Source organism: Lissotriton helveticus, chromosome 8, assembly GCF_964261635.1.
Source record: "Lissotriton helveticus chromosome 8, aLisHel1.1, whole genome shotgun sequence".
NCBI lineage: Eukaryota > Metazoa > Chordata > Amphibia > Caudata > Salamandridae > Lissotriton > Lissotriton helveticus.
In genome coordinates this window covers 180,602,783-180,620,680 of record NC_136069.1, presented here as the reverse complement: position 1 = coordinate 180,620,680, position 17,898 = coordinate 180,602,783, and the positions used below count along the sequence as shown (strand labels likewise).

Sequence of the window (17,898 nt, the reverse complement as noted above, 5' to 3'; positions counted from 1 at the left end):
AGCAGAGGCAATTCAATTCAAATATTTAATAAGATTTGGAACTCAAATGAGGTTCACATAAAATACATACGAATTAATACATGAAAATGTAAATATAATAACAGAGGCAATTCTCATGCATCGAAAGCAAGATTACATGAGGGTGGGTAGTACAGGTAATGAGCTGTACTTGGGGTTCTGTCTGAACAATGTGTTGCTCCAGAGGACATCGGGGGAAAGCCAGTGGGAGGAGGGAGACTGCACTGTAATGTAGGGGGGAGGTAGACAGGGTTGGTTGGGGGGACTGTTAATATATAGTTCTTCGTTTTAGATTATTATACAATGTATATGTGTATAAATGTGATGCACAGATGGACACATATTTTACCAATGTAACTCTAACAATCTGATGAATCTGTGTCAAAAAAAGTTCAATAAAGAGATTTAATAATAAAAAAAAATAGAAGAAAGGAGAACCAGGCAAGCATTGATAGGTAACTCCAACCCAGTTCCTAAAATGTTTCTACACATTACACTCCCACTTTTAATCAATCATGATGGTTTCTGTTCTGTGAGACTGGATTTCGGCATTAAAATCAACCAAGAGCTCGTTTGCAGGTCAAACTCCAAAATGGCTGAGTATAGCTTTGCAGATGGGGAGTCCCCTCCTGCTCCACAACTCCTCCATCCACTAACTAATGTAGGCCAGTGCACATTGAAGGCATTCCAGCATCTCCCACCAGTACCTAACAGGATGAACTACATCGCGGAGACGACAGAGGCTCAGGGATGGACTCTTTTTTTTTTAAAGAGCTAGTTGTTGGAAGTGGTACTCATTACTAAATTTCAACCCTCCATACGCCCCTTCATACTCCTCCTTGAACCCTTCCCATATTGTAGAAAACATACCCCTTTTTCCAGCCACTCCCCCTGCTCCCTCCCACATTTACTACTAAGTAGAAAACTTACATGTGTGAAGATCTGCCCATAGATGAAATAGGAGAAGTGGAGGTGGGAATGTACGCACATAGGTTTATGAATAGCATTTTGTAGTACTTCGATAGACCTCTTGTATTACAACTAAACGTGCTACAAAATGCAGTTTGTGAATAGAGACCCCCCACTTTGCTGTGTGGGTCTGAGTCTACTGGTAAAGTCCAATAACAAATTAAAAGTTGTTTCTGTAATCGAAGGATCTAGAAAGGTCCCAAATATGGAATTACTTTGTTTTCCTCTCACCTATGTCACCTGGGTTGACTGTGTTGTACTCAAACAAATATGGGTAACTTACATCAAAAAAATCATGCCGCGAGTCCACAATGCAATGGTGCATTAATCAGTTTCCTCTCTGCCACGATTCAGATGTATTGCATAGCAGAGTGCACACAGAATTTAGCCAACAAAATCAATTGGTTTAGCTTCCCAGGCGATTACACTCTTTGGACAGAAGGGATGAGAAAACAATGAAACTGTAGTAGAAAAGATAGCAGACAACTTCATTTGCTCAAATCTGGTCATTGAACAGTTGCAACAGACACCTGTAGAAACAGATCTTTTAATAGAAGCAATGTCAACATGCATTCCAAGCGTGGCCCACCCTTCTCAGCTTCACAGGGCATTGTCTCTTAAAGGAAAAAGCCATTGTAAACTTTGATCAAGTAGGAATATTTTCTTTGTGCCACGACATTGCTTCTTTGCAAATCTTTATTGTTTTTATTTTTTCTTGGGATAGGAACAGTGTCACAGAGAAACAAAAGAAGAGAAATACAGAAGAGTGTCATTTTGGTAGCCAGTGGGATCTCTGTTGAACACACTCAAAACATGCGCTTGGACCTGGCCGCAGGCCCAAGTCAGTCGAAAGCAAGACATTGTTCCATTCTTCCGTATAAATGGGCAACTGTGTTTTCGCAGAAGCATTTTATAAATGTGAAATTAATGTGAAAGATCTATCACAGTGCAAATTTGTTTCCACCTGCCCACCAGGTTTCTCCTGAGTTTTTTTCATTTTAAATTAAAGGTTATATTAAAAATATATATTGTTTCCAGTGTATTACTCTCATCTAGACTGGCCAGTCTAAAAAGATTAAGGCTGCAGTTTTGTTCTAGAGGGACCTGGTACACGCACATACTAGCAGAGTCATATTTTTGCACTGGGCATTTAAAAATGTGTAATGAAATTACCTTGGGAGTAAAAGTGCTCTACGCTAAACTCACCTAGACTATAAGGGCACCTGGTGTCTTGCCGTCTAATGCTGCATTATCTACTTTCATGGGGACATATTTCCATCCACAAAGTACTGCTTTTACATTTTAGGAATCTGGCTAGACAATGGTGATGCTTTTGCAAAGGGGATAACACAGTGGCCAAGCTAGTGATGAGTTGACGCCATTTTGAATTTGTACATGAGCTGCTCTATCATTTTTTGGTTTGAAGAATGTGGATCCCCTTTTACCATTCAAAATAGCTTCTGCATTTCTGGCAAGTGGTGCGTTCTTTCAGTCATCGTCTGTTGTATTATATTTAGGACTTCTTTACCATGTTAGATTTAACAGTCAAACATCTGCAGGTTTGTGTTTTTTAATTTCCTCTTACAGTCAATTTGAGGATTGGGGATTGCTCTGCGCATGCCTCTTTTCCCAAGTCTGGCTGATTTAGTGATATCAGCACTTGTGCCGCCCTCTTACCTGATTGCATTGGCCCATTACCCGAGTACTCTGTGCTTTGAGGTTCTTTTCTTTACCTCTACCTTCTTGATAATTATTAATCAATGTTTTGGATTGGTTTCAATCAGCTAAGTTGTGCAAGCTGGTTCGCTATATAGTATATACAGTGTGGAGTGTATGACAAAATGTTTAGTTTAAATACTTAATAAGTCCGCCTGTGATAAGAAGAAGGTAATGCACCTGTACTGACTACACTAATGTGTGTGACTGCCCCATTTTTGATGACATCTCTAGGTTATCATTCCAGGGCCACTAGTTGTATGGCTAGCTACAGCAATGTTGTGCTTTAAACCACTCTGCAGATGTGACATGAACCACCGATTCATATTGCATAGACCATGTACATGCAGGACAGTGACAATTTCCATTTGATATGCTCTAAAGTCAGTTTCAAAATGTGGCCATAAAGAGGGAGGATCTTACAGCCATACCATTTTAACACAAATCCCACAGCTCAAATAGTTCCTGTGGGTGAATTAATACTGTACATCGGTCTGGTTTGAAATGCCTCCAATATTTGGTAAGAGAGCTGAGGCACCGGGAGATAATATGACCTGCCTAAGATCACACAATGTGATCAACCGGAAATTCTAGGATTCAATCTACATTTGCAATATGTGGCATGGGTTTGTGTTTGAGACTGCTGACAGCATGTCCAGGATCCCTCAGTGACTCTAGAATAGATTTATCTGCTTAATCATGGCATGGCTACAAAGAGTAAAGGTCTGAGCACAAGGTCTAGATACAAACAAAGTTTGTTTTTTGTAAATGAGTCACAGTATAGAAGTGCTCCTAGGATTATTCTGGCCCCATCGTTCACTGTATGGCTTTTTGTTTTGTTTGTAATCTGCACAATAATTTGTGAGGAAAAAGTGAGGTACTCTACTGCCAGTCGGATACACTGAAGAGGAAGGTCATGTGCTAAAGGGACCGGATACCTAAGAAATAAAATAGTCAACAAATAATCTGTCATCTACATAGAATAATCAAACGGAAATGCCTACTAAATGTTTCATTTTTTGCATCCCATTATTCCTAGACATAGTTATCTAAACCAACATTAATTACACATCTATGTACATTATTTAGACTTTTTTCTTTTGTACATGCTGGGTTTATTACTAAATTTTAAGAGAAAATAGTTATATAAGGCATATGTACAATATCTTGTTGATTTGCAGAGCCTTCTTCTTACCGTGGCTTTAAAGCTGCATGCCCATTTTCTGTAGGGATGCTCTCCCTCCCTTTTAGGGGATATCACTGAAAACCCTAATGTTGGCGCTGACTACGAGAGTGGGCAACAGCCGCTAACCTCCTTGTCACTCAACCCCCTGAAATGTAATCTTAAGCTAGCTTTCCTTTCCTTGACAAACCTGAGTCCAAGAACACATGCATTCATTCAGCTGCAATCTGCAAAGCCTGGAAGTACAGATGATCTGTGATCCAATCAGAGGCGAGAGCTACTGCAGCTCAGACCAGTGTCCCTCTCACGTGCCGCGAACCCATTGCTAAGGGGCAAGAGGACATTTTACACTTCAGACGTTTTTCTGCTGAGAACAGAAGTCCTGTGATGGCCTCCGTCATCCGCTACACTTTGGATTCATTCTCAATGTTGGCCACGTCTCCGTTCCTCTCAGTTTGGTCTGTGTGAGTCTTAATGTCCTCTTCCGTTACCAGCTCCGTGTGTTGGTCCAGTTTGCTTGCCACGGACCAGCTCAAGGGCATTTCTGCCCGGCTGGTCAGCTCTGCCATGTCTTTGGCACTCAAAGACGGTGTGTTGGTCTCGTAGGTGTCGTGAAAGCTGTTGTAGTCAACTTCGTAAAAGCCATCCTCCAGCGTCAGCACCGGGGTGAAGCGATGTCCCCACATGATCTCCGAGGTGACGTAGGAGCTTCGGGCCTGGCAGGTCATGCCTGAGGATACAGAAGACAAAACTTAGCACTTAACTGGTACTGGTGATGTCTTAACAAACTAAGCTACAAATATGTTTGTTATACAACAGACACAAACAACTCAAAAATAGTAAATTATCACTGGTGAGAATAAATGCACTGCATCAGATATATAAAAGTTTGCCTCTGACATGATTATTTCAGCAAATGATATTTAATTTGGATTGTTGACACCTCTATTTTAATGTGATCACTTTTTTTAATTGTACAGTGCCATACATCTTCTTTACAAACGAGCAAGCCAAACAATTACTCTTTGAACATCATGCTATCATCAAATTATGATAATCTTAGGGTAAAGCAGTGCTTACCAAACTTTAGAACTATGACCCACTTTTTAATACCTCAAACTTTCGCGACCCACCTTGCTTCAATGAGGTAAGTAATCTTTTGATGTACCTGTAGCCAGGGCCGGACTGGCCATAGTGGGTACCGGGAGTTTCTCCGGTGGGCCGCTAGGGTGGGGTCAGGTTTTTGGCCCCTTGGGGACATTTTTGTTATAGGGGGCCTGCAATATCGGACACATGTAACAAAATCAGCCAAAACCGGCCCTGGCAAACAGCTCAGCCGCACTCCCACCCTCCCCCCAGGGGTCCTTCCGAGCAGTTTGCCAGGGTCGTTTTAGTTCCAAGTCCGGTCCTGCACTGTGTGGTGCACTGTCATTTTCAGACAGCACATTTTGCATTGAAATTGTAACTTTCAGTTTTACCGATAAAACTGCACACAAATGATAATGTGTGGATATCGGGGGAGAGGCATATTTACTGGAAAATGACACAGCGCAGTGCTGCAAGCCATCTTGCTGCGCCGAGCTGCATCATTAGGAAAGTGCAGGGATGCATTGTATTTACAGCAATACGACGCACCCCTGTGCTTTTCTTTGAGCTGGTAAACAATTGGTTGCCTAAGCCCAACGTGGGCACCCTTGCACCATGGCACAATGGTTCCCTTCAATTATAATAATAATAATAATAATAATAAGGATATTTATAAAGCGCCTGGTTACGCCTTCCCGGCGTGTCCCCGCGCTGTGAAGAAGGACTGTCAGACACAGAGCATAACCCTTAGCATTAGTAGAAACTACTGGGTGAACAGGAGAGTTTTAAGAAGACTCCTAAACCTGGTCTCTGACTTTTCCAGCCTCAAATAGGCCGGGAGTTTGTTCCAGTTTTGTGCAGCTAAGAAGCGAAAAGAGCGACCGCCCATTCTTGCTTTCTTAATTGTAGGGATTTCCAGCTGCAGGGATGATTGGTTTTGTGTAGTAAGGGATGCCTTCCTGCACAAAAACAATAATTGATGGCATTTTCCTCCTTCCAGGTGTGCTGCAGAATGCAGAACACACAGAAAGAGCAAACAACGGGGACACATAAAGGCATATCTCCTTGTTGCACCACTTTAACTCCTCCCCTAAGGAGGCGTCAGAATCTGGCACCTTCCCAGGTTTGCGAAACCTTGTAAATCTGGGAATGCATCAGATTCCATGAGCGTTGCGTGGGAACGCCCACGCCGAATAATATGTGAAAGGGGGCCATATATGCAAGGTCATGAAAAGCCATGCAGGGTGGCTTTACGTTGCTTTGTAAATATGGGCAGACACACTGCGCCGCTGGAGTGTCACAAAAGTGATGCTCCAGAGGCTTAAAATTGCCAAAGTGGCATTGTAAATATGCACCCAGGTTTCCGTGAACATCTATTATTTGCGCATCACCAACTAAAGTGTATTAATTTGCTCGGCCGCTATTAAAATCTTTGTTTCCATCACACTTCATAATTACAAAAAATGTGCTTCATTTTCACTTTCCTAAGTGCTTAATGTGTACAGTTCATTTACAGGTATTTACATGTTTTTGAGTGTTACGAAAAAACGACACCCTACAGTCTTTGCTTTCACACTTTATGTACTTCAGCAAGATTGTCACATAATCCAATTTTTTCTATTCTTTCTCTGACTGCAAAGGAGAAGAGGGGTAAACACCAGTCACCATGTTAACCCCTTCCATTCGCGCGGAATTTCTGCGCTGTGCAGACGTTTCCATTAGTGGGTGGGGATTCGGATGGCCAGGGGCCGTCCTGCGCACACGTCCACCGTGACGTGTGACGGCTCCCAGCCATCACAAGCATGGAAGAGGGTAACAAAAATAAGCAGCAAAACACATAGCCTAACATTTGACCTCTGTCTTTGAAGCACAGCAAATGTGACAAGATATATACAGAATTTACAGATTTGTCAGAACATTCCAGGAATTACATTCCAAGCATTCATTAGACTGAAAACATGGTTGTAAGATTATTGCCTCAACCAATGCACGGGTGGTTGGTCAACACATCTAGGCAGGACTAATGGTAAAATACACAAGCATGCTTGACCTTAAAGGTTTTTAAGAAAACTGGGCAAACCCAAGAATAAGAGGAGCCAGGGTAACAGCAATACAGAGAAGCTACAATGGTTCCTCTTGTTCCTCGCAAATGAATATCCAGATTTACAAACATTTTGCGCTTTTGCGATGCAAACCTGTGCCATTAAAATGTACCTTCCAGTCCAAAATGTTTTTTTGCGCTGGAAAGTTGCCTGGAAGTAATGCAAAGCAGCCTGAAGCACTGCCTTTTGTTACTCAGCATCAAGAGTGTGATCCATGGGTTGTACATGGGTGTTCCCATGCAACTACCCATAGTTTTTGATGCAAAACTCTATCTACTAACTATGGTAGATAGGGTTTAGTGCCAAAAAAGAATGCCACTTTGAAACAGGCGTTAAAAGGAGAATTGCTTGTATGTCTCATAGCTGTTCTCAATTTGCAGCACACATCTGACATGGGAAAGGTTTTAAAGTTAGTCTAAGCATCGTTTTTTGTACAGAAAAGGCCCTATGCAAAACTCACACAGATGCCCTTGCACTATGCTGCTAAGGTGTGTGCATGGCACTTCGGCAGCCTAATTGTACGCTGGCGCTAGCGAGAGACCGCAGAATAGTGCATATATCTGTAGATGTAGTGTTTTCCTGCTCGCACCATGTCATGCAGCACAGGCCAGTGCAGCAACTTTGGGTGCTGTGCTGCATTCCATGGCACATTTGCAAGTCTGGCCTGAAGAGTGAGATTCATTTAGTGCTGGCCATAGGTATTAAAATGTATGATTGTAAAGGAAGACACTTCAAAACACACAAAAAAGCAATATGCAATAAGTGAATCAAGTGAAAATAGTGCAAAGTGCTCAGTGCACATTCACAAAGATGCCCAATATATTAGGAGTGTCTGCAGCAATGTGTGTGGAATGCCCGCAGTGTAGAAAATACCCAGGGTCCGGGTCAGCTGCGGCACGTGCAGTTAAGAGCGGTGGGGCGTGGTCTGGGGAGTCGACTGACGACGAGGGAGAATAAAAGGAAAAAGAAAAACGCTTATCTTGCGGTCCGAGCATCACTGACTCTGCAATGCGGTGAGCGCAAGGTAAGTGGTTTTTTTTTTGGACTCCCCTTAACCCCGCCTCACCGCTCTTACCTGCACGGGCCGCGGCTGTACAGGGTTACTTTGAAATAACTTCCCATGTGAAGTCTTCCATTCCCCTACATTTCCAGCAAAAAGCAGCATGCGAGTATTTATGTATGTATGACATATGTTTTCATAGGAATCCATAAAGCACAAATATGGGACCTGAGGTACAAAGAGACGGGTTGCAAATACTGGTTGCAAATTGCGGATCACCTACTTGCGGCCTGTTTCTGATTTTGTGATGCGACGTGTGAATTGGTAGTTCCCATAGCAGTCTCCAGTTACAAGGGACCCGATTCACAGAATGAACTTAAGACTCAATCCTAAACTTACTACTATTTTGGTATTCACAGAATGCACTTACTACTTTTGGCATTCACAGAATGAACTTACTACTTTTGGTATTCACAGAAGTTAGGATTTTGTCTTAAGTTTGTCTTAAGACAGACTTAAGACAGACTTAAGTTAGGATTTTGTCTTAAGTCTGTCTTAAATCTGTCTAGAGTTTGTCTTAAGTTTGTCGTAAGACAAACTTAAGACAAAATCCTAACTTCTGTGAATACCAAAAGTAGTAAGTTCATTCTGTGAATGCCAAAAGTAGTAAATGCATTCTGTGAATACCAAAATAGTAGTAAGTTTAGGATTGAGTCTTAAGTTCATTCTGTGAATCGGGCCCTAAGTTCACAGAACAGCTTACCTAATGATTAGTATTTGTAACTACCTGTGATTGGCTACAAAGATAGGCATGATGGCCTGAAATGTAACAGAAGGGGCCTCATCCCTTGCAGTGCAGGGGGGCCCTAGATGCCTCACCCTGGATTGGGGCCCTCCTACACTCCTGCAGCAAGTGTACAGAGGCATGCAGAACAATTCAAACTGGTTACAGCCTGCTGCACAGTATATGCGAAGCAGCACGGGAAGTACGAGAGAAGTTGCTAAATATTGAAGCGCTGCTCGCAAACAAAGACCCACAGCACAAAGGCGCCTCTAAATCTCTGGAGGTCACTGACTTTGGTGCTAAGTAATAGCAAGACAGTGGGAAAGGGGACAGCCGAACATGTATACCACTTACCTGATCCTGATAAATACAGCCAGTTTGGGCTGTTACCCAGTAAGGATGAAGCGATGACAATTGTTTGTATCGAAAAACTTTTAATAAAATACTTTGAAATGAAAAAAATGCAGCACTGTCGAGAGTGGAGGCTGAGAAAGTCAAAGGCATTGGAGCGAAAACTGGGAGCTGCAGGGGTGATAGGTTATGTAGAAAAGAAAGAGAGAGGGAGAGAAACTGGTATGAGAAAGGCAGGTGATAAAGGGACAGCCAAGAGAGTTAGAGAGGTGAAAACATGTGTATGAAATCTGAGAAAGGGGCAGCGGAGAGTGACAGAGAGACATATATTGTTGAGCTCAGTTGCAGGGACAGAAAGGTAAAAACATGAGAGAGAGAGAGAGAGAGTGGGGAAAAGAGACGGCTTAGAGAAGCGATAGAAATGACGTGCGTGTGAGGGAGAAAGACAGGAGAAAGTCAGCTGAGAGGGATAGAATGGGAGACTGGTGAGAGCGAGTTAATAAACATATATAGGAGAGAAAGAGATAGGTGGGGTCCATGTGACATGGAGACAGAAACAGGGGTGTAAGATACAGGAGTTGATAAAAAGACAGTCACTTTAGAAAGTAACAGCGGAGAGTGATAGGAAGAGACAGACGTGAGACAAGTAGGGGAATACAGTTGAGATTCATCTGAGACGGACAGACAGGAAGAGAAGAGATTAGACAGATGAATTAGAAAGAGGCATTTGAGACAAAGAAAGTCAGGTATGTGATAGGGAGACAGATGAAGACAGCAAATCAAATCAAATCAAATCAAGCTGAACAATATCGAAGGTGAGTCTTGTGTGAGAGGCGATGAAAGGACAAAGGGGCATATGTACAAGCACCTATCACCACGGGAATGTCACTTTTTCCGATGTTCATGGGGAAATAGGGCTTCGCCTTATTTACAAGGCAGCGTCAAGCCACTTGAAGTGGCTTAACACTCCCTTGCAAATAAGGCCGCCTTTTATGCTATACTTAGCGTGAAAGGGGTGGGCAATGGGTGTTGCGGTGGGCATTCCACCGCAATACCCATTGATTTTGATGCTGCCCTTTATTTACAAGGATGGCGTGAATAGGAGGCAGCGCAAAATTAAGACCAGGGAAAACCGGGTCTTAAATTGGCGAATCGGGAGAAATGCTTTATTTTTCCTCGTTTTTGCTTTTCCATGTGTGTGCAGCACACATGGAAAAAAGCAAAACGCCTTGGATTGCACATAAACAATCTTTAAAAAATAAAGACATTTTGAAACGTCCTTGTGTGCTGCATTAAGCAGCACTCATAGGAGTGACAAAACGGCATTTAAAGATTGTTTATGTGCAGGAAGGGACACCTTCCTGACCAGAAACAATCTTCCCCTGCATGCAGACACCCTTACACTATGGTGCAAGGCTGCCTGTGTTGGCGCTAGGCTGCTAAGCGTAGCGCCAGCGCAGAGGGAAACGCAAGGCTACACCATATTCTTGTACATATGGTGCAGCCTTGTGTTTCTGAAGTGGTGGAGTGAGGCGTTAAGCCATGACGGCTAACGCCTCATTCCGCCACTTCTTTGTACATATGCCCCAAAGAATGGTGAGAAAAAATCAACTTAGGGAGAGGCAGAGAGAAAAGAGGGAAATGGAGAGAGGAAGACAGATGAGCAAGATAGAATGTGGTCATAAAGAGACAGGACATTAAAGAAAAACAGTTGAAAGAGAGAGAAAGAGATGGGCAGAAGGCAGGTGTATGAGTGAGATCAAGAGAGGTGAAAGCTGGGCGAGAAAAGGAGAGTCAGATGAGAGAGAGGTGAGAAAGAGATAGAGAGGTAGCTGAGAAAAAAACAGTTATGAGAGAGAGTGCAGAGAGGCACAAAGGAGAAGAGAGAGAAAAAGAAATTCAGATTACACAGTGATAGATCAGTAGTGTGAATCTTGTGAGTTTGTGTAACTTGCAGGGCTTCGTGACTCCTTGTAAAGGCAGGGAACGAGGAGGCATATGGGTTTAAAGGGGGCCCCTCTCCCATAATATGTTGTTACGCCCCTGGAAACAGCAGACCACCATCCCTGTGTTAGGATTCTCAAACTGGAAACTTTTTTTAAACAGTCTGTGTTCCTTAAATTAATCTGTGGTGCTTTAAAAAGTAAGTTTCCCATTTGGGAAACCACTGGAGGGAGCAGGCAGTCATTATTAGAGCACTGGCTGCTCCCCTTGAGGTTGCTGACATGATTCACAACTGTGACGGTGTCCCAAAGGGTGGAAAATCAATTTCCACCCTGTGGGCAATTGGATTATTTGGTGAAGGGGATGGTAGACCTCTTCAAGTACCAATATCACTATTCCTTACCAAATCCAGTTAGGTCTCAATAATTCTAACCTGAGCTCAACCCTTGGTAGTAGCACAGAGCAGACAGGCTTAATTTAGGATGAATGTGTAAAGCATTTATCAGTGCGGAAACAATTAAAAAGTAGAAAACAGAACAATAAAAATCCAACCTCAATTTATAAAAATATAGTCAATCTTAGGGGGTAGATGTATCAACATCCCCTTTGCGATTTCTAAATAGCGATTTTTAAGGAATCGCTATTTAGAAATCGCAAAATGGGATGTATGTAAAAAAATCGCTCTTTTTTAGCGATTTCTTAATCTTGCTTATTTGCGAATTCGCAATTTGCGAATTCGCAAATAAGGAATAATTTCCCATTCATTCCTATGGGCCAGAAGGCCCATAGGAATGATTGTGAAATTAATCTCAATTTGCGATTCGCAATTTTGGTAATCACAAATTGAGAATAATTTCAAGGGTGCAGGGGTGTCTCAAGGACACCCTGCTGCACCCCTGAAATGTACATGTGTGTACATATGGCGCACATACATGCCCTATGGGCATGTGTGTGCGTCACATGCCACCTTAAAAAATGCCAAATTGTGCATTTTTAAAAGAATTCGCAAATTAACATCAACTACAAGTTGGTGGTAATTTGCGATTTCTTAACCAAAATTCGCAATTGAAAAATGCTACATACATAGCATTTAAGGAATCGCAAAATTGCAATTCCTTAAATGCTATGGCAAAATAAGGAATCGCAAATTTTTGCAATTCCTTAATTTGCGAATTTTTGATGCATGCCAAAACATGCAAATAGACCGTTTGCGAATTTCGGCCTTTGCGATTCGCAAACAGCTTGATACATCTAGGCCTTAATGTTTAATGAGCAAATAGTCATAAAAACTACAAATATCGGATGCAGGGATCCAGAGATATGTTTTTTAGAAGTTTTAAATAATTCTAATGCCAAAAAGCGCAAAGTGCCAATGTGGAATTCTGGTTGTGCTAGACAGGGTCAAAGTCAACCTTTAAGGCTGACCACGATGGAGCGCAGGTTGGACCATGTTTGTCCCAGTGAAGAGTTTTCCTTCTGAATTAGTCATTTTTCTACATTGTGGGCGAGCCAGGTTGCAGGCTGGATGTGAAGAGGGGCATGACAACGGTGGCGGGTTGAAGTGTAGGACCCCGGTGGAAGCTTTGTATCTGGCTGGAAGTTCAAGGCTCTAAACATAAAAGTCAGAAAAGCTCCAAGTGGGTAAATTAAGGGCCAGGTGCTCCTCAACATTGGTTTTGGTGAAGACCTTTATGTTTGGACCTAGAAACTTTTCTAGAAGTCAAGATCCTTTCAGGGGGCAAATTAGCAAGTTAAGTCCGACCAGTAGTTCATCACAGCAACTGCGGTCCGGTGTTAGCCTCTGGATCCTCTGAAGAAAAGTTCTGAGAAATTATCAAAGGGCCTGATTCACAAAGGGTCTCCGCACTCGTGGCAGAGGTCCCACAGTCGTGGGGAAGTCTCCATACTTGGGGCAGGAACTGAGGCAAATACTGAAACGCGTGTTGAGGCAGGGAAGTAAATGTTTTGGTGAGTGCCCCGTGCAGAGTACAGGTACAAACCATGGGCCTCTCGGTGCGGTAAAAGTTGAGCGCAGCCTACGCTGACTGTCAGTGAAAGGCATCATCGGGCCGCGCGGTGAAAGTAATTAGAGCGCACGAGACCAGGTGAGTGAGAAGCTTTTGTAGGCTCCCAGCGGCCAAAGCGGGCCCAAGCGGTCCATTTTTCAATTAATGTGACATGCTGGCAACCTGTCAATACACCAGGCAGTGTAACCTTTCAGTGTAATTAATCATTACAGCCTCAGCAGGGCATCAGGGGTATAGCTAATCCCTAGGTAACTTATCAGACTCTCACAGTAAAATGTCAGAACAAATATATCAACTCCCAGGTCATAGGCAGCATAGAAGAGACAAACACAGTGAGGTGCACACGTGTAGTAAGCATCAAAGACCTCAAAGAGTCATGAGAGAGCTGTAGATGACAGAGTGCTGAACACTCACAGCAGAAAGTCAAAGTGTTGAAGTTTCCTCGTGGGACACATGGGTTTAAGAGACAGTCGTCCCCAATGTGAAAGTGCCCTTTTCCCAATTATTTCACAAACAAAGTGGTTGTCTTTAAAAAATAGGTTTATTGATCCAAAGGAAACTCCAGCCACATCCTGAGAAAGGTCTCCTAGCCAGCTGCCTGTTACCACTTCAGTTTACTATATGCATTCTACTTGGAATTCTCTGCAGCAGCAGGAATTGTCATGGAAACAGACAAATGCCATGAAAGTACATAACACAGTAAGGCCCAGTTCAACACTTAAATAACATTGCATGACATAATTCATACATTACAACAGAATGATATGTTCCTGTCTGAATTGGAAATAGGAGGTGAGGGGCTCTTTTATGGCCTTCATATTTGCGATTCAAAAAGGATCACGAAAACCATTGTTCAAGTCCTTAATAATTTGCTACACGTAAAAGGACTTTGTACACTTTAAAAAGCTCTTTTACGGTTGTAAAGTGTGTGATTTAGCAAATCTCAGGGTTTGCGACTACAAAAGGGTTTTTTACATCAGTTCCCAAGTTATACTGCAAAGGAGCCTGCTAGCACGGTGAGGATAGAAGTGAGCGGGACAGAGGGGGAGATTATGGAAGGATGCAGACACATCAAGGGTGACTACAAGTTGAGGGTCCCTCATCTAGAGGGTTAGGAATAGATGATGTGCAGAACTGCATGCAGTTAAACACACTTACCAACCTATATAAGTGTGAGGTGCTGGATAGTTCAAATATTTGTGAATATGCTCTCTTTACCTATAGGTGTCACATAAGGCTGCAGTAAAGTGTACCCATGAAATAACCTGTTCTATTACACCCTCATCAAAGATGGGGATCTTCCTTCTCCATTCTTACCCTGGATGCACATTTTGAGACCTTGATAGAAGACAGCGCTGTCAACATTTACATCTAGAATTGTTCTACAGCCTCCTTTCCAAGAGCGTTAATCTATTTGGGCATGTGGTACCCAATCAAAAACAAACCACCAGAGCCTAACTCTAGCCAGCCACAACAACTTACTGGTGGGTCCTTTCCCATTGGTATTTTGAGTCCACTGCACATCCTGTAATCAGTGCTGAGCTCTCCCTAAGGAGTTTTGTATCGATTGACATGCAAGCTGTTGCAGGATCTCATTAATACCTACAAAGCATATTTCCTGCTACAGTCTAGGTAGGTCTATGTGAGTCAATCATGGCTCAGCTGTTCTCCAGGTTCCAATACACGTGCAAAGGTGGGTGTATATTGATTTCTACCCCATCCCCTTTTAAATAGCCTGCTAATGACGAGCTGGCTGACTCACTCACTCTGTCACCTCGATAGTTACTGGCACACTGGCTCACTCATTCCCTGGGTGACTGGCTAGCTCACATTCGTAAGTAACCTGTTACCTACACACTGGCGCACTGACTGACTGACTCATACTGTCATATAAACTTTTACTAGCACGCTGGCTGACTCACTCACTCCATCACGCTTTGCCTCACTCACACTCTCACTAAGCCTGTTGCTGACATGGCAGATTACTCACTGACTGACTAGACGGATCAAATGCAAAACAACAGTTGATGGACAGAATGCTGAACAATGTCATACATTCACCCCAGTACAGAGATCTGGGCCTAAATCCATCGTTTTTTTGCACTCCACACCACCCCAGTTTCTTTCCTGGACAGGAATCAAGCATCCTAGGACCGGTTTCTGGCTATCGGCCGTCTTCAGCCAGGATAGCTTGACTCCAGTGGTGTGGAGAGCATGGGACTCACGTCTGAGCATACCCATCCCACTCGGAGTGACAAATGCAAAAACAACAATTGATGGACAGAATGCAGAACAATGTCATACATTCACCCCAGTACAGAGATCTGGGCCTGACTAGACGGATCACTCACTCATTCTGTCTCATAGCCTCTGTAAGAAATTGGTTTACTGGTCGAGCGAAAGTCTACTCAAGCAGCAACCACAATTCTTGTCAGTATGAAATCACAAACTAACCCCAAAACAACCTTTGCTCAACCCTCTGGTAGCTTGGCACAGAGCAGTCAGGCTTAGCTTAGAGGCAATGTGTAAAGTATTTGGTCAACACTTCAAACAGTAATAAAGTGAAAACACACCTCGAAAAGTATCCCACACCAGATTAGAAACATAAAGTAATGTTTAATAAATAATAGAAGACCAAAATGATAAACATCCAATCGTTAAAACTGGAGATATGCAATTTTAAGAACTTAGGTGTAAATAGCCCCAAAAAGCCTAAAGTGCCACTTGCGGCTATATGGTCATGTGAGACCAGGAGAAAGTCATAAGTTGAGGCTGACGGAATGGAGCATGGGTCAGATACAAGGACCAGGTTAGTCCCACTGAAAAGTTACCTTCTCAGTCCAGTGCAAAGAGTCCTGTTTATGGTGGAGGGGTCTGCGAAGAGCAGAGAAGCATCATGGACTGTCGTGGATGTAGTGCAAAGGGCAGGCCTGGTGTCATGGACAGTCGTCGCTGTGGTGCGAAGAACCTGTTGTCGTCGTGAGTGGGTGAACTGGAGCATGGCGGTGGTGCTCCGAGCTGGAGATCGATGCTGTAGGATGAATAGTCTGTTTGATGGAACTTTGCGATGGCAGGATGTGCGTGCGACAATATTTTGACACAAGTGGCCCTATTCACGGAGAGCCCAAAAACTTCAATTCAGCCTCTCTGATGCCACACCATGAGCCCAGGACTTGAGGGGCAGTACTTTGGGGTCAGAGGTTGGCTCCAGATTGAGAGTCTGTTATGCCTCTGAATAGAAGGCCAGCAGACTATCTTTTGGAACCACCATGGGAGTCCTAGGTTCAGCTGCAGGTTGAATCCTCTGTCTCAGGCAGGAGGGTAGTAGGACAGCAATCCAGCAAGGCAAGCATCCAGCAAGGTAGTAGTCCAGCGAGCGGCAATCCAGCAGTGGCAGCCCTTTCTGCAACACAGCAGCCCTTCTTCCTGGCAGTCTCCACAGGTCCAGAAGTGTACTGAAGAGTTGGTGTCTGAGGTTCAATATTTATACGAGGTGCCTTCTTTGAAGTGGGAGAAGCTTCTACAGGTTTCCCTTTGAAGTGCATAAGTAGGTTTCTGCCTACCATGGCTCCAGACTAACTACAGTAAGTATGCAGCCATTTATGTGAAGGAAGGTCACAATCTATTCAAGTGTAAGTAGGGCAGTGCCCAGCTCTACCCTCTCATCCTCTGATGGCCCTACCAGGCACGCCTAAGCTCCCTAGTGTGTAGCTGTCTAGGAGGAATACACAAAGCGCAACTGTCAGCTACACCCAGTCTAAAGACCGAGAGACAGGCTACAGGCACTAAATGGTTAAGGCAGGTAAATGCCAACTTCCTACAAGTGGCATTTTCAAAATTGTAACCAAAAATCCGACCACTAAAAGAGAGGATTTTTCATTACAATTCCAAAGGCACCAAACAGGAACTGGTTACCTGTTTCCATTTGGAAATTACTGCTTATTAAATGTATTAATGCAGCTCCAGTGCTATCTTATGGGCAAGGCATGTCATTCAGTACTGAAAAACTAATTTTAGAGTCTTTCACTACCAGGACATGTAAAACTTAAATGTACATCTCCTACTTTTTAAATACACTGCATCCTGCCTTCTGAGCTGTTGAGGGCTTACCTTATGGGTGACTTTTGGGCCGGGCACAAGGTTTATTTTGGCAGGTCAAACTGGCAGTTTAAATTGCACAAACAGGCTGCAATCGCAAGCCTGAGACATGTTTCAAGGGATACCTAAGTGGGTGGCACAATAAGTGCTGTAGGTGCACTAATAGCAATTAAGTTACAGGCCCTAGGTACATTTAGTACCACTTTACTAGTGACTTGCAAGTAAATTAAATATGCAAATCGGATGTAAGTCAATTCTACCATGTTTAAAGCGGAAAGCACAAGCACCTTGGCATTGATTAACAGTAGGAAAGTGTGTTGAGTCCTAAGGCCAGTAAAAAAAGAGATCAGAAAAAATAGTAGAGGTGAAAGCAAAACATTTGGGGGAAGAACACTCTAAGGCTGACAGGTCTAACATGAAGCACAGAAAAGGTGGGTCCAAGCTGAGGTGGCATGATGATCATACAACTATGGGTTCGACTCCTACCCCGAGCGATTGCCATTGGTTAGACAAATTGTAAGCATTCCTCCCATCACCTTTTGTGTGTATAAGCACTGCCCTAAGTGGCATGGGTATGCCCAGATGTGGGTCCTATGCTCAAAGTATCACTGGAACCAAGC

The 17,898-nt window shown here is 43.3% G+C and overlaps 1 protein-coding gene across 1 annotated transcript in view; it reads right to left on the bottom strand.

The window, feature by feature from the left end:
* Positions 1-1,522: 1,522 nt before the first annotated feature.
* KCNJ6 (potassium inwardly rectifying channel subfamily J member 6) overlaps positions 1,523-17,898 on the bottom strand; it is a 1,187,709-nt gene continuing 1,171,333 nt past the window's right edge. Inside the window, exon 5 of the mRNA XM_078656852.1 lies at positions 1,523-4,616. Within this exon, the coding sequence (XP_078512978.1) occupies positions 4,291-4,616 (326 nt within the window). The 3' untranslated portion in view covers positions 1,523-4,290. The remainder of the gene's footprint in view (positions 4,617-17,898) is intronic.